This window comes from Acomys minous (genome assembly GCF_964271855.1).
Source record: "Acomys minous genome assembly, chromosome: 10".
NCBI lineage: Eukaryota > Metazoa > Chordata > Mammalia > Rodentia > Muridae > Acomys > Acomys minous.
Genome location: NC_140491.1, coordinates 85,400,823 through 85,424,289, shown reverse-complemented (window position 1 = coordinate 85,424,289; position 23,467 = coordinate 85,400,823). Strand labels below are relative to the sequence as shown.

Genomic DNA, 23,467 nt, shown 5'->3' with positions numbered 1-23,467 from the left:
ACTGCGCATGTTCGCACTGCCCAGTACCTCCACGGCCGTCCCCGCACTGCAGAACATCAATCAGATCTTCCCTTCACTGGCCACTCCCTTCATAATCTCTTTACTTTCATTTCCAAGTGTCAAAGTTAAATACACAGCCTATTTTCACCTTACCTGCAGGTAACTGTGAGCTCCAAGAGGGCAGGCAGGGACCATGCTGCCCCTATACTAGACAGCATGCTTAGTGCAGGGCTCAGAGCAGGTGTACAAGCACCACAGGAAAGCTTCACCCAAAACAGGAAGCAGCCCACAGTATTTACTTTACTAACAAATGAGCTTTTCTACTTCTACTATTTCAAATTACTAGAAAAGTGTTTGAGAGCAGTTGTGTGGCTAGGAATAAAGGAAGAGGTCTAGGGTAAGTTCGAGGAAATAAGAATAATGCAGAAAAAGCAAGTTTGCCTCCTCCTGTACTCCACATAAAGAGTAAGCGTGTACTCTCGACTACCCTTGTGAGTTCACTTCTAGGCTGGCAAAAAACAAAAACAAAAAACTGTATTGCAGATGCTAACAACTGAACAATGGTCACTGCAGTAATTTATGCATGTTACCAAAGCACTCATAAAACTCGCTTTCACCAACAAGTGTAGATAAGGGTTTTACTGTAGCTGGGTGAAGCTCCATGGTTTTTGTCTTCCTCTCATCCCTTTTTGCTTTTGGATACAGAATTTTTAGTCAATCTCCAATTGACTGTTTTTAACACTTGTAAATAGAAAAACAATTTTGTGCTTGGGGAGGGTAATTTTTCTTTTTCTTTTTTTCTTTTTTTTCTTTTCATTTTTTTCTCCTTTATTAATTTATTCTTGTTACATCTCAATGGTTATCCCATCCCTTGTATCCTCCCATTCTTCCCTCCCTCCCATTTTCCCCTTATTCCCCTCCCCTATGACTGTTCCTGAGGGGGATTACCTCCCCCTGTATATGCTCATAGGGTTTCAAGTCTCTTCTTGGTAACCTGCTGTCCTTCCTCTGAGTGCCACCAGGTCTCCCCCTCCAGGGGAAATGGGGAGGATAATTTTTCAAGCTGTATGTATGTCTACCAGTAACCTCATTTTAAAAAATGCTTAGAAGTATATTTTAAATAAAGCTGCATTTTAGTTACAGACACAAAAATAATTATATACCACAGTGGGACGCAGAAGGAAAAATGTCTAAAGCAGCTTTGCAACATTAAGAATATGCCAATGCAAAGATGTACAAGTGAGGAGCATTCTTTCATCATATTTTAAGCATGTTAAAATAATACGGTTGGAAATACTTATGAAATGTAGATTCTCCTCTCAAGAATCTCAAGAACCTCACACAAATTACTAACCTGACTAAAGTATCACAATGAATACTTTAAATGTACACAATGTGTATCAACATATATTAATTTTTAGCATTTCCTGAGCATCTCACAGCACTCTACTAAGTTTCACTTAAAGCTATATCATTTTGTAGATTGAGATAAATGGCATATCATGCTGAAAATCTATTTCTCCATATTATGGTAGTCTATAAAAAAATAGTATTTAATAGTTCAATAGAACAAAAATGCTAAACTAAAGCAGAGAGGCTAGAGAAAGCTTTCCACAGAGGCACAACTATCTTAAAATTATTTACAGAACATGATAAAGGAAATGTACATGATTTTTTTCCTTTCAACACTCCATCCTCCAGGGAAACTCCTTAAAATGGGAAGATAAACAAAGCAAAACAAAACAAAACAGATTCAGGAAACCCCTGAAACCAATCAGATTCACTTGTCCCCTGTCTGCCAGAGTAAACAATCAAAGCTGACAGTCCCTCTCAGACATAACAAGTCAAGCTGTAAAGAACATTCAGAAGCGCAAAAGCTGCAGGGAAGACTCTTAAGACCAGACTAGCTGCCTAGGAGATTCAAAAGTCATCAGACCTCCCTCAAGGAAAAAGATTCTCTCCAACCGGTTGGGATGCCTGCAGGCTGTGCAAAGCACTCTAAGTTCCCAGCTTTTGTGAGCTGTCACCCATACCGGGGTGGGCTTTGGTGATGTAGCTGTCTTTGAGCCATTTTTGTTCCTTTAAGTGACATGTCACCTATATTGCTATAAGTAAAGCCAATCAAACTCATGGTTCAGCAAGCTAGACTTGAATGGTATCCGTTACTTTGGTCTCCTGTGGGATTCCTATGTGGGCTGAACATACATGTGTTGCATCTGCCCAGGAAAAGTTTTGTCACAAAACACTAATACAAATGAATCAGACCTGAAAACATCCTACCTGTGGTTCAGCCTCTGTGGTACCAGAAAATCCTATGCAAGATGCCAAGGGAGGGAAGTAATTAAGAATCCTACCCAGCTGTGACACCTATGAACCACAACAATAGCCAGCATGATGAGATCGCCATAAAGATGCAGTAAGTGGTAACCAACAACTGCCTGACTGGACTTGAAAACAATGCCTGGTAATGAAAATATAGCCGGATTCCGAGGCCTACTAAAGAGGTCATGGACCTTAGAGAAGAATCTACTCCCGCTATATGGCCAGATCAGCAGAATTCCTTACTACTTCTAAATTTTATTTTTATATGCACAAATAAGTAAAGCTGCCACCTCTCATCAAAGGAGCCTCTCTTTAAAACAAATGGAGAGTATCGCAGAAAACCACAACTGGATACAATGCAGGCAGATCAACAGATTGGGGGTGGGGGCAGCCTAATACATACATCTACATCTATGGCTCAGGGAATATTACAGAAGATGGGGTAGAAAAATTTTAGGAGCCAGAGGACCAGGAAGTCTGTGGTAAAAGTCTTTCTAAGAAATGGCTGCATAAACAGAACTAATGGTAGTATCTCCAAGAAAGGGATATATCATAGGACTCGACCCCTAGAAAAACAACCAGGAAATTAATAGGTATAGAAAGGGGAAAATTAGTCTTTCCCAGGGATAAATCCTCTAACTGGTTATCTAATACAAATGGATCATTCCTGAAGCTATATATACAAACAACTAAATCAGACTCCACAGGTTGTATCTTGACATTTATGCCTACATACATACATATAACAAAAGTAGGAAGAAGAAGAAGAAAAAGAAGAAGAAAAAGAAGAAGAAGAAGAAGAAGAAGAAGAAGAAGAAGAAGAAGAAGAAGAAGAAGAAGAAGAAGAAGAAGTTGTTAATGTGAGAGTGAGGCAGGGAGACATGGAAAGAGCTGAATGAAGGGAACTTGGAAGTCTGCAGGAGGAAGGAAAAGGAGAAAGTGGTAATGTAATTTTATTTTAATTAAAAATGTATTTTAAAGGGTGAGTTTCTATAAATATTATTTATTTTCTAAGTATGACTTAAAAACGTATCAAAATTAATTGATTTCAATATCAACAAGCTATATTATCAATAAAATTTATTAAGTTTCCCTACATCTTCCCCAAGAAAAAAAGGAGTACATTTTCCTGAATTGGGCTGAATATGTTAGCTTACAACTTGGTTTCTCACTATTTTTCAATGGATGCATATATAGTATAGGTTCACGATCAAGAAGAAAACCCTACAGAGCACACATGACCTGGTTTCTCAGTGGGCAGTAATGTGGCATTGACTTTAATATTAAGGTCAATGGTTACTTTGCAAGCTCAACTTGGGGATCCCCAACATCTGAAAGCCCTTACTCCATCTGAAGCTAGACAAAATGTCATAAGGACTAAAAAAGCCAATGTCACTTTAAAAAGAACAATGTTGCAATATTAAAGTGCTACTTACACAGCCTTTTAAAAAAGCAGAAAACTAACTTCAACCTCATTTAAGGTAAGTAATTTCTAGACTCTAACATCACTTTATCAAGTGGAAGGTTTTATCAGTATGAATATAGATCTTAAGAACAGGAAGCTTAAGCTCACATAGAGTTTTACTGAAATCACATTAACTCTTTACCACAAAAGGCTTAATAACAGAGTACAGTCATTCCCTCTTGTTCATAACTCACTATGACCAGAAAAACCAGTTCGCATTCAATTTACTCAGTGTGTATGAGGCCTCTTCCTATGTGTGGAAAGAGTTTCAGCATAATCAAAAGAAACGTGGCCTATATAACACAAAGTGAGAGGCTGCTTCTTGAGTCTGTGATCATGCACTTTCTTATAAAAGCTAAGAGTGCTTCAACTTATATCTACATCCTCCAAATATACAGCCATAAGAAATAACTCAAGACAAAGCTCTAAAAATATCCAAATGAGGAATTCCTGAGAATAATTTTATCATCTCAATGTGACTTTACCCAAAAGAAACTCAACTTAGCATTCAGTGCTTATAGGATAGTCATTTATAGGACAAACACTATAAACACAGTTGTTATATATTTTGTCTTCAAAAGGCATATACCTAGCTAAATAATAAAATATGATGCAATATGTAAACAAATTACTATGAGCTTTTATCTCCTGGGATTATCTGAGTCACAGAGGAGAGAAAATATGAATACTCTAGATGCGTATGCTGGATGGCTTGGGGTATAGTATGGAGAAAGAACCAGAAGATAAGCTGGGCATGGTGGTGCACACCTTTAATCCCAGCACTCAGGAGGCAGAGGCAGGCAGATCTTTATAAGTTTGAGGCCAACCTGGTCTACACGGCGAGTCCAGGACAGCCAAGGCTACATAGAGAAACCTTGTCTCGAAAAAGAAGAAGAAGAGGAGGAGGAGGAGGAGAAGGAGGAACAACAACAACCAGAGTGGCATATGGTGAACCACACATGATGGGGTGCACAGCAGTAAGAGCCCTTGAGTCCTTTTAATTGCAGAAGCCACATAATGCAGCATGTAAAATACCATTGTGGCAATAGCACAGGTGAAAGAGCATGAAAGCAAGAACAGCTCTAAGGTTGTGGAGGCATAAGCTTCAAGGGCAGACCCATTCTAAATATTATACCATCAGAATAAAAGGTGTGAATGGGATCTGGGAAGTGGCAGAGCTAAGATCAGAAGTTCTCCAACTTTCATCCAGGTGACTGTGAAAGCAGTGACACCATGAGACAAAGGAGAAACACTGCAGCTCTGAGTTACAAAGAAACATCAGTAGCTTCGATTGGTAAGCACACAGAGACTTGCCTTTTCATTATCTTTAATCATGCTAAATTATTTTACAGTAAATGTTTTTTGTTCATTATAAAGAACCATAATTTTAAAAAAAACAGATTTGAGGTATGTATGTGCTAATATCACTTCAGATAATACTAATAAAGATGAAAATACTCTAAGTAAATGTCTTTACCATAATTTATCATTATTTAACTGACATAACTAGGTTACTGATATTGACAAGGTCAATTCCTTACAAGATTATCAGTTTATTCATAAACCAGTTGTTAGCTAAAAATTTGAAAGTTTCTCTATGTACTGAAAAATACTATTTCATTTCCTTAAAGAACATAAACAAGGTACAAAGAAAATGTTCTTGGCAGGATTGCAATGATTTTCCTGGCAAGTCTTTTAACTGGGAAGGTGGGCACCCAGAGGGTAAAATGCAGCCATGTCCTCAAGACTTCCGTGTGCTGGGTATGTCACCTACCCACTCACTCTCACTTCCACACATCTCAGACTATGAGTGCACACTGGCAGAATCAAACCAGTAGCCAGGAATTTCTGTTTATGACCCAATCACATGTTTAAAAATGTATTCTGCATTTTCCAACAACTTTAAAGGAAAGCACATGAGTATGTGTTTTCTGCACAGCTGTGATGTCTGTCCTTTCATCTTCATAAGAGGCTAACAAAAGATGATAGCAGTGCTCACATTAGTAGATATCCAAACTACTCAATATCTAAAGCAGAAAGGTAAGCCAGGCAATAAGGTGATACGGAGATGTTACCGAGGTACCTAAAAGGATTCAGAAGTATCTGCTTTCCAAAAAGAGAAGCAAAACAGAAAAGCAGAAGAAGCAAAGCTTGAAAAGATCTTGGTTCAGATTCCAGCTCTGACACTGAGCTTTCACACATCAGTTTATCTATAATCTAATACTACATATTAAGTCCTATGAGATAAATTTAATTAAGCCAGTGTTTATTAAATACACTTTATCGACAGCCCCATTCTACACTTTCAGAAGTATGGTCCAGGAATGTGAATGTTTTTAACAAATCCCAAAGACAATCCTTACACACCAGTATCACAATTTAGAAGTCACTGAAAAGAAGCCATGTATGTATATGCATGTGCACATGTGTGTGTGCATGCGCGCATGCATGTGGTTATTCATAACAGCACCTAGAACAAGCATTTAAATTTCAGTAAATGCTTAATATAAATACCTCCAATTATTTTTAGATTTAAAAAGATTACAAAATTTGCATAAGACTCTCACTGGACTAAACAATAGATAATAAGGAAAATGCAGGGATTTTAAATCTGATTGTCCAGTAGATATTTTCAGAAATATTTCTGAAGTGAGTGAAAATCAAAGACATTTTCTGCAGTTTTTAGTATCCAATACATATTTGAGATACTGTAAACAAATCAACATACTTCAATTACCAGTAATACATGGTAGGAAGTATGTCGCTGTAATGTCTACCTACAGATCTGCGTCTTCACATACATATCTATGTCTCCAGCTATGTCTAGATATATAGATATATCCATCCCTAAAGCCTTTCGATATTCTGGCAAAGGGTCTTTAAAAAGGCATTAAATCTGAATAGAGAACAGTATGGAAAGACGAAGGAGGTTCTGAGACCACTTTCCCATCATTAATTACTTCAAGATGGAAGCAGAGTACATTCCACACTTACAGCACTGAGGTAATAGTGAGACTCAACAGAGGAGACTAGGGAAGTCCAGACCTTACTTTACTGCAACTTTTGAGAAGTTTACAACATACAAAATTAGCAAGTCTACTAGTAAGAACTATAGCATAAATTATAGTTCATATGACAACAAACATTCCAAAATGAACTCCAAAGGAAATAACTGGCTAACGTATTATTCAGTTAATACTTCTTTAAAGTATAAAATGTACAAAAGAAAAAATTATAGGACAATACTTACTTGAGTAGGAACAAGTACAGGAGGGTAGGCCATCTTATGATGTCTATACACCCAAAATGCACAAATGACAATCCCCGCAATTAACATAAGTGGTACCAAGGAATACAGCAGGATGTTGTAATAGGGTGGCTTCGGTGTAACAGGATTTGAAGTGGCTGTTAATGACGGAAGAAGAAATAGTTTGAATTTGGTCTACACAACCCTATAATATATAGTTAGCATAAAGTCAGAGTTAAGGAAAAATAGAATATAAGAAAGTAATAGGAAATTAGTTCAACAACACAAATATACTTTCTTTTCAATCTATTATCAGAACTAGTATGTATTTTCACTATACACTTACGCTGCGTGACTTCCATCTCCGGAAAATAAGAGAACTTTTCATTACACATATTACCCTCACAGCAACAAAAGTACACTTCAGGGCTGTCTTTTTTTTCTATGCAATCAGTCCTATTTGAAAAAAAGAAAGAAAAGAAAGAATAATTAACACCAATATTATTATACTGACCCTACAATAGATATGTTTCTTCTGAGACAGGAGTCATTAGATTCAAATTCAAGGTGTTTGTGAGTATCCAATAATCAATTCTTAAAATTAAAACAATTCCTAGACTTCTGGTACTAAACCTCAGCAGAAAAAAAATGAACAAACATCTGAGTTTATGATGATCATAGTGACTTCCTGAGACTATTGTTTTAATATAGCTTGTAATGAACAATCTAAGGTAACTATCTCCTTTGTTTTGTTTTGTTTTTTTTTTAATTATTAGAGAAGCTTGAAGACCATAAAGTCAGTGTGGAAATTTAGTCTAGTAGTTGTATTTGCTCATGGGAAATATAACTTCCCATTTTTTGAATATTAAAAACTGAAAACTAGTATAAACTAATAAATAAAAACATTCATAAACTAAGTGATGCGAGCTTGTATCTCATGAATAGAACATATTTCAGCAACAGAGACCCAAACTAGCTTTGGGAGTGTCATTTTTTTCCTCACAGCAGTAGATGACAATTTCTGAACAGATGAACAAGGTAGTGATTTAAGAGGAAAAAAGAGTAGAAAACCTCAGAGGAAGGATACCAGGCTACCAAGAAGAGACTTGATACCCTATGAGTATATAGAGGGGGAGGAGGTCCCCCTCAGTCACAGACATAAGGGAGGGGAGTAAGGGGAAATGGGAGGGAGGGAGGGAGGAATGGGAGGATACAAGGGATGGGATAACAATTGAGATGTAATATGAATAAATTAATAAATTATATTTTTTAAAAAAGAGCAGAAAATGTAGATGTACAACAAACACATAGGCCTCACACCTCAAAGTGGTAAGACCCAGGCTGATCTAAATTAAAATAAAAAGCAGCAGGCTCGTTGCAGTTACCCCTGAGTAACAAGCTCCAATCAGCTACTAAGAAACAGCTATTTCTTCTAAAATAAACTTTAAAATACTGCTGTTAAACATCAATGAACCTAAAGCTGCAGCACAAAAACGCACTGAAGCGTTGTGTGGTACTCAGCCACCATGTAGCTGAGACACGCCCAAAGAGAAGCTCCAGCTTCAGCGCTAATGGCTTTACCAGTATCAAACTCTAAACGGAATCTCTAAAAAGAATTAGAAGAAATTAAAAGATAAGTGAAAACTGTTTTTACAATTTATAATATGTAATTTAAAATTTAAATATTTAATCATGTCTACAAGAACTAAAGAAAAAAAATACACATAACCTAATTTAAGAAAATACCCTTTCTCTTACTACTCTTACTACCCTTATTTGGTTTTGCAATCAAATTCAGAGCATGAAAATTAGATTCAATAATTTCTATATTTTTAGCATTTAACCCACAGAAACAACATAGATGTAGTTATCATTGAGAGCAATCACTTTATGCTGCACTTTGCAAAGCTAAATAAAATGGTTCACTAAGCATCTCAGTACTGCCAGGTTCTCACATAAGTAAACATTGGGTTTAGAGCCAAGAAGTGCAGTAGTTTTCACTAAACACACGTATGTGTACACACACACACACACACACACACACACACACACACACACACACACACTCACTCACAGAGCTTCCTGATATGAACTAGTAAGAGTAAAAATGGCCCATACATTTTTTCTAGTGTCTTCCCATTTCCTTTTATAATAACAGATGTCAACTGGTTCTATTAGAAGAGACAGTAACAGTCAGAAATACTGTTAAAAATAAATACAGAGAAATTGATTCTTGAAAAATTTACAGACTTAGAAGCATAACCCAAATATTAAATATATAACTAAATGATTATACTTTAATATATCATGAAGTGAACTAAATTTAATTTTCATAATTTATTCAATGCATGCCTAAGGTCACATATGGCTAACTGATCATCAATTATAGGTAACCAGGGCTCCTAAAAATAGATGAATGGTCGGCAGATATAGCACAACATCTTGGGTCTAAAATAGCTGGGTACCTAGAGCTCTGCAGGCCTCTACCACTCTACAACATCAACACCTAGTGCAAAAGCTGTGGCCCAGGCATGAAAATGATCAATCCAATATCAATGTCCCTTCTTATAGAATGATTAGAAGTACTCAATAACATGACCATTTATTTTTATTTCCAGTATAAAATCATTTAAACAGGATCTACTAAAGAAAATAATAGCTTCACATGAGTTTTTAGTTCTGATATAATTCTAAATATCAACTTAAATATCTCTTGGAGCAAAAAACATAGGCCACCTACTTTATTAAAATAAAAAGGGGCAGAGGTGAGAAGATCAATTTCTTCCAGAAATATAAAGAAGGAAAAGTTAAATGGAAATTAAGTACTGCAACCAAGCAATTCCTCTTTGAGGATGGACTTTTCAACACATATACTTTCTTTTTAAATGATTTTTAAATTAACAATAAAGCTTATAATGCTAATAAGATAGTGAAAATTGTTCATATATAAGGGTTTTCACTACTTGTAGATTATTCAAAATATATCAAGGATAAAGCATAAACATGGCATGTTTATCACTTAAAAGGGAAAAGCCCTGTCGTTGGTATATGTTATCATGGTCTTCACAATTTCATCTTCAAAAGAACAAGAAACACATGAAAATCCATGCATTTATCTTTCCTTTTCAAGAGGGGACAGAGAGAAGGAAAAGTCACTGAACTCCATCATAAAAATTAAACACAACCTTACCTGTCGTAGCAGTTGATATCATCAAGCCAACAGCCTTGCTTCACTACTTCAATGGAACCAGAGATATTCTTCCAGGTAGCAAAACAATGTCGCCGTTTATCTTTATCACCATAGCAAGGCTCAACACCAGTTTGATTGGTTTTGTCTCTTTCCCAGTTAGCATTAAAGAAAAGACACTCCTGAGTTTCTGATCTGCCCAGTATAGCACCTGTAAGATAGCAGACAACGCGATGTAACTATACAGCTCTTAAGACCTATGTTCTGAAGAAGGCAGCCACTTAAGGCACTCTTGCAATAACATAGTTTTTTCTTCCCCAATGCTGTAACTTTGCATTTGCTTCCCCATACTTCAGGCACAAAAATAACCACAGTAATCTGAACTGGCCAAATACATCACAAGATTACTCTTAACAATGTCAGCTTCATTTAAGAAGACAAAAAGTAGCAAAAGAAACAAGAAAAAAAGTTAATTTTATTACATTTCAACCTTTCCATGGTTTGACTTCTTTTTTAATATTTTGTATGACAAAACACAACCTAAGCAAACACAATTCTGTATAATGACGCTGTAGTTACCTCAACTCTGTAGACTAAACAAACCAGAACCATGGAGACATTGCAATCTGGCAGACATGCTCTCAAAAGTGAGTCTGTTAATTCAAGTAAAGCAATTTACATTAATATATATTGCCAATGTAAAATCTGAATCTGTTGGTAAAAACAGAAATTGTGGGAGACCTGCATCTAGTAGCATTAGGATAATGTCATAGTGATATCAGCAGTAATATTAACAAATGTGGCCTTTGAATCATGAATAATGAAAGGAACCAATATCCAGATGATCCACAGGATTCAGGGAATCATTTTCTAAAAAAATTTAATGTGATGCTTCAAAAGCACTCCTGTGTATTAAAAAAACAAAAACAAAAATTCAAGGTGAAAGACAGGTCAACTGACTTTAAAAATATATACGAGACTATCTTTTGAATTTTAGTATTATAGAAAAGAAAAATACAAGCATCTAAATAAATTATTAAAATATTCATCTTTTCTAACTACTTAACTGTATATGGCTAGATCAAAATAATTCAACAATCAAAGTAACATTCAACAACAGCTGAATAGAGAAACAGATAAACAATCTCATTGCTTTCTACTAAAACAATCATGGAAGTTATAAAAATATCACATTTCTTTCTGTTTCAGAACACATTTTTTCATAAAGATTTCTTCTTTTACTAACACAGAATGAGCACCTGCCATTTAGCAAATTGCCATTTTAAAATGTGCTTGTTTCTAACATGGAAAACACTGAATCTACATTTAAGAAATTATCTGGCGTAGTTGTGTTATTGACAGGAATTATTAGTTCAAACTGCTCATGTGTTGAAGATTTGGTCCCCAGATGTGGCATTACTGATAGGTGACTAGATATTGACCAATGAGCTAATCCCATGATGGAGCCCTATAGTATGGTACTTCAGAAGATGTCTGGGGGCCTATGAAGTAGGTCACTTGGGGCACAAGACCCCTTTATCCTTCCTTCTTCTCTCTGCTTCCTGTCTATCATGAGCTGAGTGGCTCATGTTCCCAGTTACAATGTTCACATCCATACACAGGTACACATCAAGGAGACCAAAAAGTGATGGAGACAACAAAACTGGGATTCAGCATAAATCTTTTAGGTCTTTGATGGCTGGTATGTTATTCTAGCAACAAAAAATTAACCCAAGTTTCTTAATTTTAAGCCTACGTAAGTCTTGAAAACAGCTGTTCTACCATGTTCTAACAGATGTAATTATGAGTTTGTAGTATCTATGTGTGGAAATGCTGCCATTAAATGACATACTGATAACTATGTCATCTGTAGTCTATAGAAAGTCTGCTACTATCTGTATACAGCAGCAGCCATTTTCCAAGTTATTTCTTTTTAGACATTTCTTCAAAACATGATCAAACCAAGTTTCTCTTGTACCAAAAATTCTAAAAGCATGTACTGCCCACACTCTTATCTTAAAACAGGGATGGCAAACGTTTTTGTAAAGGTCCAGACAGTATGTATTTTAGGCTCTGTAGGCCATATGGTCTGTTGCAACTACTCTGCTTGTGAAGTACAAAAGTATCCATAGACAGTAAATGAATGAACATGGTTTGTGTTCCAATAAAACTTTATTTATGCAAATTTAAAACTAAACTTTTTGTAATTTTTGCATCTCACAAAATATTATCTGTGGTATTTTCTCCAAAATTTAAATACAGAAATTCACTCTGGAATACATCTGGCCCACAGGTTATGTGATCAGCAACTCCTGCTTAAAGTACTGTCATTACTAATTGCAAGAGGCTAGCTAAGCGACATTTGTTTGATTTGCTAGAGATAGTGTTCTGTGCATCTCTGTCCATTTAACACATGCTAAAAAAACAAACAAAAAGGGCAAAACAAAAGAAAAACACTGCTTAGCCATTTTCAAAAGAAGAGCCCATTGAAACACAGGAATATCTTAAACTAAAATATGATCAAAACAAACAAACACTGCTTACAGCCCAAGCACCAAGTGGGCTGCACTTTTGGTTCCAGTCAATGAAGCGTGACTTTCTGAAGTATTCTACGAAGTGTCTGAAGACATTTCCGAGGAGAATTTTGTAATACAAAGAGGATGGCAAGGGAAGGGAAACATCAGTCCTGTGTTTGCTCCTCCTAGTGTAGGGGTCACTCTATTCACTGTGAAAGTACCTCTAAAATTTCTCTTTTTTGCTGTTGTTTGTTTGTTTGTTTGTTTTGTATTGTTTTCTTTTTTGAGACAGGGTTTCTCTGCGTAGCCTTGGCTGTCCTAGACTCGCTTTGTAGACTAGGCTGACCTCCAACTCACAGGGATCTGCCTGCTTCTGCCTCCCTGATGGCTGGGATTACAGGTGTGCGCCAACATGCCCAGATGCTAAAATTTATCCTATAAAGTTAAATATATTTTCAAGGTGATTTCCTAGATCTAGACTATCATTTATTTTTTTTCCATAGGTTAAAAATAAATGTTTATGAGAAAACTTGAGATAGTCTTCCTCATTCTAATGCTGGTTTGGTAATTAGCCACTGTCCCATACATTCCTTAACTAAACAATAAATACAATAGCATGATATTTATGAAAATATATGAAAGGTATCTATGTTTTTACACTCTAATGGTTACACTGTGATTTCAAAAGTATATCAAAAGTTCTATAACAGGATGTTACTGTTCAGACAGTACATTCTAGTCTAAAGCCTTCTTAAATGTTAAACTTCTCTCCCTAAGTTTAATCTATCAAAATAGATTCAAATAGTCCAGACTGCCATATTTAAAAGAAGTATAAAAGTCTGGATGCTAGGCACATTCTTGAATCCAACATTCTTGTAACTTAAGTATCATTTTCTATATCCTGGAAAAGAGGTAGCTAAACAGTGTATTTAGGGTACATATGCATATAAATATACACAGTTATACCATATATACACATATATACCATACATATGCACACACATACACATACTATATATTTATATATCCATGTGTGTGCTTCTTTTTCTTTTTTTTTTTTCCTCTCCTGCAAAAACTCATGGAAGACCTCCACTTAAAAGATTGCCTATAAATAGAATTTGGGTTTTACACCAAATATTAAAATAATATGCCAAAACTACTTTTAAACACAATCTCTTCCAGATACAGGAAAAAAAACAGTTCCTCCTTATTCATTTCAGAGTCAAAATTAATTTCAATCAATTAATTAATTTCAATACAATTTCGAAATTGCACCACACTGATATGAAGTAACAGCACACAAGGAAAAACAACCAGTTCTTTTCATTAACTTGGATACTAAAGTTCTCAAAAAAAAAAATTTCATAAAGACAACCTAACAACGTATTTTTTAAAAAGAAAAAGGGGAACTAAGACAGAACTGGGTTTACTTCAGCTATGCAATGCTAGTTCAGCACTCAAACTTATTCACTGCACTCTACCAAACCAAGAAACTAGGAGTGAAAAATAGTATGACTACATAAACCAACACAGAAGCAGCATCAGACAAAATGTAACATCCATTTATAATAAAAACAAACAGCATACTTGGTTAAAGAAGAACTCCTCATCAAGAGGACCCACCCCAGAAGCCCACCAAGGGCATCCATTTAATGGCCATCCACAAGAAGGAGACTGAAGGCTTCCAGCTAAGACCAGAGACCAAGCCCTGCCCTTTTAGCTAACAGTACTGAATGTTCTTGTTTCTACTACAAAGCAAGAGACAGAAATTACAGAGATAATGCAGAGAAAAAAATAAAACTGTATTTGCAGATGATATTATTACTTTTCTAAAAAATTCCAAGGACTCTAAATTTTTTAAAAAATGCTAGAACTAGCAGGTGACCTGATAACGAAAGGGGGAAGCTCAGTGCTCTTCTAGATACTAACGATAAGCAAAATGACACTGAAGTCTGAATAATTCAAGAGCAGATACAATTTCTCTAAAAAATATATATATATAATATAATATAATAAAACACAAATGTGGTGGAAATTATAAACTGCTAATGGAATAAATTAAAGATTCAAACACTTTTAGAGGCATCCAATTCTCATGAGCTAAAAAGTTCAAAATAAGATATTAGTTCCCCCTAAAGATAAGTACAGTTACTTAAATTCAATGAAAATCTCAATAAATGTATTTGCAGACATAAAGAAGCATATTAGAAGATAGGGATCTTTTTTTTAATTGTTTTCAGTTTTATTTTTTTAAGAAATAACACTTTTTAAGAAGTCACTCCTTACTTTTCCAATATTAAGGTTTATAATATGGCTACAATAAGCCAAGACAGTGTGGCAGGACAGAAAGACGACAGTCATGTGTTATAGACAAAGTCAGAAATAGATCCACGCAAACAGGGCCAACTAACTTTTAACAAATAAAAGCAAGGCAACGAGTAAAGACAGCTTTTTCAATGATAACTGCTTTAGGGGTTATACTGTTTAAGCAACTATTTTTTTAAATCTCTTCCCCTCACCATTGTTAGTCTAGCAGTTCCTAAAAGGCCAACTCTTTCAGAAGCTTTGCAGGCTAAGCCTCATATATGTATCTATTTTCAAATTTTCTTCTGGTACACATAGCAAACCCCTAAAAGATTGATCATCAGTGCTTCTTTTCTCAAAAGTGCTCACTGATCCAGTGTAAAGTGATTTATATGTATTTATTTGTTTTATATATAATTTAATAACCTCTATTATAAAAACTTTCAAATTAAAAAAATCACACACTGATAGATTTCTTTCATTGTCATTATTATTACTACTCATATGTTTTTGCAGTTCTGGGAAACAAACCTAAAGCCTAGCATATGGCATTGGGATGTTTCCCCAGCTCCTACTCATTAATTCCAGTCAGTCTCTGTGCAGGTGTAAGTAAGGGCATGCGTGTGCGCATGGATCCTCTCCCATGTGAGGATGCCATTGATTGTTAGATGTCTAAATCTATAAAGTAATGCATATGTAAATTAATGATTTAGCCGTTCTACAATGTATACATTATTTCAAAACATACTGTACATGCTAAACGTACAAACTTTTTAAAAGAAAAGTTAATTATAAAAAAGGCATGGACTTTAATGACTATGAGAGGTATATGCTGAAAATGGGATGAAATGGCATGTTGAGCACATTTAGATGGGCAATAAAGAAATGGTGATAGCTGACGGCCTGTCCTCTATTAAACTGCCAGGCTTTTTGCTAACAAAAAAATTCATTTTCTTCATGACTAGATCCTCGTATCTAGCATAGTACATAAAAATGAACATTTGGTAAACTGAAACACAGGATATGTAGATGCCTGCATAATATCCAGATATTACTTAAATAAAATTTGAACAATCATTTAAGTGTTTCATATTTTCTTAATTTTTATTTTTTCTATGTTAAGCTTTTGCTTTTTGTGAAGTATAATTATTGATTAATCCCAATATGTTCATCTCAATATGAAAAACATTAAATCATTTTTTAATTTTTAAGATTTATTTACTTATATATAGGAATACTCTGTATGTATGTATGCATGACAGAAGAGGGCACCCAATCTCCTAGATGGTTGTGAGCCACCATGTGGTTGCTTGGAACTGAACTCAGGACCTCTGGAAAAACAGTCAGTGCTCTTCAACACTGAGCCATCTCTCCAGCCCAACATTTAACCATTTGATAAAGCTGTGCAGCCAATAGTTCTGAGTAAATATAATACAAATATACTTTTGAAAAACATGCTTGGTACAAGACTACCCATCTTACCTGCCCTCTAACATACATAGTGCTTACTGAAGGATAAAAAAACAAAACAATACAACTAAAAACAAAAAACAAAAAACTATCAAGTACTCAACAGGTGGTTGGAAAAATAAGATACCATTTGTGATTTACAAAATTTATGTTATATTTTTTCTAATTATAAGAGCATCTTTTGGAGCCCTGTGACCAGTCTCAACCTCTTCCAATTTTCTTGTATATGAAACAACATTAAGAGGAATAAAATGTTTCAGCAACTTAAAAATTTGAGGCTCGTCCATGAAAAAACAGTATTTCCTGATGCTATGAACAAGTGCCTAAGAATACAAAGTAAACACATATGCTACAGCTGGACAAATGCTGCTGAGCTACATGCCCACACCTACTCCCGGATAGCCACTGATCTCAGTCAATTATGTATGACACTGGGGTTAAGATGTGAAGTCTGTGTAGGGATACACATGTAAGTTAATATGTCTTAAGCCATTCAACAATGTGCACATACTTCAAGACATGTTGTGCCTCCCACAGGCAACTTAATCTACCAGAAAAAGTCAATGATGTTTAAAATATAATTTGAAAAGCAATTCTTAATTTCTTTCACTGTTCTTACCACTCTAGAAACAGACTAGAAGTCCAGAGAATCAGCTTAAGAAAGACAGATCAAAGAAACCTAAGATTTGTCATTCATCATCTTATTGTACAAATTGAAAAATAGAACAGTATCAAAATATTTTGTGCAACACCATGCAAATAAATGACTTCAGGAGGTTTAACAGATCAAAAAACCTGATAAATATATACTAACATATATTATATTTACACATATATTTATATATATTATATACATCTATATGTGTATGTATATATATAATTTATTATTTTAAGCAGGATTACTTAGCATTCCTTCACTGTTACATATCCAGAAACATAAAAGCTTTCACAAACAGGGGCTGGAGAGATCACTCAGTACTTAGGAGCACCCACTGCTTTTCCAGAGGTCCCAGGTTCGATTCCCAGCACCCACATTGACAGCTCACAATTGTATGTAATTCCATCTCCAGGGGCTGCAATGCACTTTTCTGATCTCCTTGGACACCAGGCAAGTACATAGTTCACCTACATACACACAGGTAAAATATTCATGCACATAAAAGAAATGAAAAAAAATCTTTTGTAAATAAATGGAATACTAATGCTCAATAAGAAATGTCCCTAATTTTTCCAATAATATTTTTAAATTTTTTGACAAACATAAAATATACTGATATAGCCCAATGTGTAAAGGTTCTTGTCACAAAGCCTAACAATCTCAATAGCATCCCTGGAAACCTATATGTAAAAATTGTTTTAAATAATAATAAAGCAAATATACAAACCTTTTTATATCGATCTGATTCTACCCAGTGTACACTATATTTGTTGATTTAGCTTTACATTTCAAAATTCCAAAGAATATAAATTATTTTATGAAGCAATCTTATTCAAACTATAACTCTTCAGCAAGTGTTGTCTCACTAGTTTCACTCTGAGTTGTTTGGCAAAACCACACTTTAAAAATCACACTTAACACTACTACTGAAAACTTTCAACCAAATGATCTTTCTATCTACATAATGCTAAGAGCTTAATTGTTCTGTGAACATTGTGATCTCTGTAAACTACAGGTCTGAAGCTAAACGCTCCGAAGTCCAGATGTAATTTTACAAGGAACACTCTACACCTGATAGCTCCTGTTATAGAAAAAGGTAAGGTGACTACGTAGTGTATTTCTGTAATTTCAACACTCCAGAGGCTGAGACAGTAAGGCTGGAAGTTCAAGAACAGCTTGGGCCACTCAGGAATATCACTGAGTTTCAGGCCAGCCTGGTCTACAAAGTGAGTCCAGGACAGCCAAGGCTACATGGAAAGACCCTGTCTCAAAAAACCAAAACAAACAAACAAAAAAGAAAAACAAAGACTATGCTGTGTTGGAACTTGGAGGGGCAGGGGGAGAAAACAAAAAAGCAAAATTCCAAAAGCCATGGTAAAGCAACCCATAAAAAACTAATGGTCTCTTAAATCCACATCGACAATCTACAGGCACTGAAAGGACTGACACCATATGCGAGCTTCAGCTTTCCTCAGTTCCCTAGTACAGCAAAGCAAAAAGTCAGATGATTCACTTTATTGGACTAGGTAGCTGGCTACTTCTAAATGCACGTCTTGTACTTCTAGATGGCAATGTTTGCTTCCAAACTCTCCTGGTTCTGTTAAGGCTTCATGGTTTAATCTCACTGTCCAGTGTAAATTACAGCTTCAAAGACAAGACACACAGGAAACTGTTTTAGCTTATAGACACAACCTAGGGGAATCTAGCTACCATGGCCCAAGTCAAGCCATGAGATTCTACAGTTCTCTGGCAACCTTTCAAAGGCTGATTTACATCAAGTGGTACTAACTAATCAAGCCTTTATCAAGCCTGTAAAAGGAAATTTCTCATATGAGATGTTCATATTTAAGCAATGGACTTTTGCTCTGCACACAATTTTAACTTCATAAGCTATTTTTAAGATGCAAAATAATGAAAACTGCATAAGAGATGAAATGCAAATTCTCAGAATCATAACTTTTTGATGTTTATTTCCTTGGAAGATGTAGACCCTTTTTTCATTAAACTCATTAAGGCTATGCAAGAAAGGTGAAAGTGAGAATGAATAAGGATGAAGGTGAGCTTGACAGAGACAGAGAGTGATGATAAGGTGAAAGTGAGAGTGACAGTGAGAGCAAAGTGACACTGAGAATGATAAAGTAAGAGTAAGCAGTGACAGTGAAAGACAGGGTGACAGCACAAGTGAGTGACAATGACAAGTGAGAGCGACGGTGAAACTGAAGGTAAGAATGAGAACAGCAGCTGGGCAGTGATGGCACACGCCTTTAATCCTGGCACTTGGGAGGCAGAGGCAGGACGATCTCTGAATTCGAGGCCAGCCTGGTCTACAGAGCAAGTTCCAGGACACCTTGGGCTACACAGAGAAACCCTGTCTTGAAAAACCAAACAATAAATAAAAATAGATAGGAAGGTAGATAGATAAGTAGGTAGGTAGGCAGGCAGGTAGATAAGATAGATAGGCAGACAGATGAGAGGGAGAGAGAGGGAGAGAGAGAGAGAGAGAGAGAGAGAGAGAGAGAGAGAGAGAGAGAGAGAGAGAGCACGAATGCTCTGATGGATGGACAGGGAAGGTGGAGTGGGATAAAGGTGGAGTAGAGGTATGTATGACTTTGAAAATGATCTTGCGAATAATCACTTCTGTTGCCAAGAAGGTAACACACAGCAACATTCTTGAGGACAAAAGTAGGGAACACAAAAGGCACTTCTCACCATAAACATTTTCCTCAAAGTAACATCTACCAGTTTAAAACTGCAGTTGAGAGGCTGACGGCTCAGCAGTTAGGAGCACTTACTGTTCTAGCAGGGGACCTGGGCTCCATTTCTAGCATCCACATAGTGACTCACAACATGTGAAACTCCAGTTCCAGGGGATCCAACACACTCTTCTGGCCTCCCTGAGTACCAGGCACACATGTGGTTCACCAACATAGCCATGGGCTACATATCCACACAGTGTTTTTTTTAAAAAATTGCCAACAACTTTCTCTTTTTCTGTCTTTTTAACTATGTTTCTTCAATTTACAAGCAAAATTTCTAGTGGACAAAAACTGAATAAATAAAACCTGTTACTCCAGTACTAAAGAGGCCGAGGCCAAGGTTAAGGCAGGAGGACCATTGAAGTTCCAGGCCAGCATGGGCACTGGAGTGAGGCTTTATTTGAAAGAAGGCTGAGATGGAGAAAGGAGGAAGAAAGAGTGGAGGAGACAAGAGGGAAAGAAGAAGGGAACAGGAAGCGAAGAGAAAAGAAACAAACAGGTGAGAAGGGTAAGGACAAAGGAGGAAGAGAGCAGGAAAGGGGATCTGCAGGTTGTGTTCACATGTTTGTTAGAGGATGCCTTTCCCACTTGACTACAGTGGAGGTTGTAGGTTCTCCTCTACAGGCCAGGACTTCCCTACCTGAGTAATTAGCTGTCTAGGTTTCTATCAGCAGGCATGATTTTCCTCCTGTTGAATAGGTCTTAAGTCCAATTAGGAAATTCCTTTCCAAGATTTGTTTTTATACAATTATAAATATATTACAGATCTTTTAGTATCCTGTTTTCCATGTTAATGTACATCTAGAAGCTGCTCAGAGCTCTTATTAATGGTTTTCAAGGTTATTCTCAGTGGACAAACCTTCACTGAGATGTATATAGCCTTTGGGTCTGGTTAACGCTTATGCATTTTTATTTTTTATTTTTTATTTTGCATGTTCTTTAGAGGACTAATCACTGTTCAAAATTTATATCCCCAAAGATATAAATAGTTATGTTAGATATTTGATTAAGGGGAATCAATTTTCAAATAATATTTCTGCATAGTAATACAACATTTGAAGCCTCTTATCATTTTTTTTTAACTAAGCACCTTTCTACCACCAAACAATCATTTCTAAAAAAACACACAAACATTTTCTGGCATACTTCCCAGAACTTTTTGGTTTGTTTGTTTTGTTTGCTCTATGTGTAATTTCCATACTTAGCACTTGCTATAAGTTTGACAAAATATTACTAGTAATATATATGTATATAGTATATATAGTATATAGTGTTAAACTGAAAACAATGAATACAGGATATGCTAAAAATATAAACACTATGTTTGTGGCACTAGATGCTATACACAAGCATGCACATGGTGTGCAGAGCAAAAGCACTTACAAGTCCGTATCTAATCACTGATTATTTAATAGTTCTTTATGTAAATTCCTGACAATATCAAAAGTAAAACCAAGATCATCAGGAAGCTCCTCAGCTTCCAGTTGAGTCCAGTATGAATAACATAATATAAACACAAATGATTTGTTTTGCCCCATACAGACAACTCCAAATAAATAAGTCTTTGATAAAGACCAAAACTTGAAAATGTACTAACTCCCTTAAAATGCTACAGCACAAAGTTGTAGAGCTTGAAAGAGATATTTCTTTTTCCCAGACAACTTTATTACTTGCTTATTTCTTAATTCACTAAGGTATAGAGGTAATACAAAGTATGGTTTTATATTGGCAAAATCTGTACAGGAGCTCATCGTTTAAACTCTTCTTCAACTACTCGATACAGAGACTACTCAAGAAAAAGTAAGACAAGAATGAAAGGGATGTTAAACAGTGGTAAAGCATCATATGCAAAGATTGTATAACAAAACCTATCCATATGTGTAATATACACTAATTTAAAAAATAACCAATCAAAATGGGAGATGCGAACTGAGCTGAGTTCAAATTCTAAATGATTCAATATCAAGAAATCCATTAAAGTATTTTCTCCAAAAGACTTAAAAGAATGAAAAATGTCTAAAACTTACAGACATTTTGATATATAATCAGGGAAATTTTGCACCAGTATTTGTCTTTCATCTTCATATATTTAAGGAATGACTTCCATGCAGTTGTTCAGAAACATATGTCAAGTTGGTATTATGAGTCCAGTGTTTTCTCTCTTTAATAAGAAAAGGATTCACATGCCTAGGCTTTCCATAATTACCACAAAACTTCCAAGTAAGTCTATTTCAAGGGCACGCTACAGAGAATTTTAAAGGACCCACTATCTTTCACATAGAATGTTGTCTGCCATCAACCTGTATTACAGAAGTGATTAGTTTGTGCCAGGCACTTAATACCTGGCATTAAACAAAAATACTGAAAAAGAAAGTAATTGGAAAGCATTTTAACCTCAAACTTGAGATGAAAGAAATAACGGGAAGCTTAATTTTCAAAACAGGACATAGAAAGTACAATTAAACTCACAATGCAAGAATGGGAAATGGCTCATGTCCGTATTATTTGTCACACAAGCATAAGAATCTGATTGCTAGGATTCATTGGCCAACCAGTCGAGACAATCAAGTTCTCAGGTTCAGTTGAGAGACCCTGTTCAAAAGTGAGGTAGAGAACAACCGAGGGAGACACCCAATGTCAACCTCTGGCCCTCACACACAGGTGTGTACATAGGTGTGGCAAACAAGGCAGGAATGAGGAATAGAAAATCAACAAACCTAGGGAATTTAAAGCATTCATTCTTTATCAATGCATTTTACTAATGAAAATATCATGTAGGATGCCTATACACAAGTAGAATTTTATGACGAATACTCTTTAGAAAATCAAAGTATGTGCAATGTAAAAGTTAAGGAGCATTTCCTATCCTAGCACATACATGAAACATGGTTACTCGTCATTGCTACTTATTAAGAGGCCAACAGCAACACTGACTCCTCATTGGTACTACAGTATAAAGGACATCACAGAAAGTAAGCCTCATACTCACAATAAAACCACCTGTTCATCCTAGTACTCAATCAATAAAACAATTAAAATAATGTTACCTTAGGCTGTCAAATAAGAATTTGTAGCCAACATTACAAATTAAATCAAGTCACCTGGGATTTAAGTCAGAAGCAATACAATTAGAAAACTAAGCAAGTTTCTTTTTTGTCGTCGTTAAAAAAGTAAGTTGAAGGATAAACTCTATTGCAAGTCATTATCAGTCATTCTTACAATGTAAGGGATGCCCATCCTCCTCCAAGCTTCCGCTTTAGTCCATACAATCAATTCTTCATCCAGATATCAAGAAAAATCTTTCTTAAGGCAAACAAAATTCAACCAGTCCTCTGACTCTGAACTATTCAATGGCTTCCCACTGTTGTGGATGTCAGAATCAAGATCTCTAGCAAGCCTCAGAAGGCCTTTCATAACCTGACTCAGCTGTTTCTCACACCAGAGAAGCAAACTTCCTTTAAACATCAGTTCTCTTAGGTTATGATGTACTTATCTTCCACTCTCCTCATGCCTAATGCTGTTTGAATGAGAAGCTAAGAAAA

General features: G+C 35.7%; 1 protein-coding gene across 2 annotated transcripts in view; it reads right to left on the bottom strand.

Moving 5' to 3' along the window:
* Positions 1-23,467, bottom strand: part of ACVR2A (activin A receptor type 2A) — a 76,485-nt gene that overhangs the window by 21,840 nt on the left and 31,178 nt on the right. For both annotated transcript variants that reach the window (XM_084800004.1, XM_084800003.1), the window contains exons 2-4: positions 10,225-10,432; positions 7,381-7,490; positions 7,038-7,192 (exon numbers count right to left, since the gene is read on the bottom strand). In XM_084800004.1, coding sequence (XP_084656130.1) covers positions 7,038-7,192; positions 7,381-7,490; positions 10,225-10,432 — 473 coding nt within the window. The remainder of the gene's footprint in view (positions 1-7,037; positions 7,193-7,380; positions 7,491-10,224; positions 10,433-23,467) is intronic.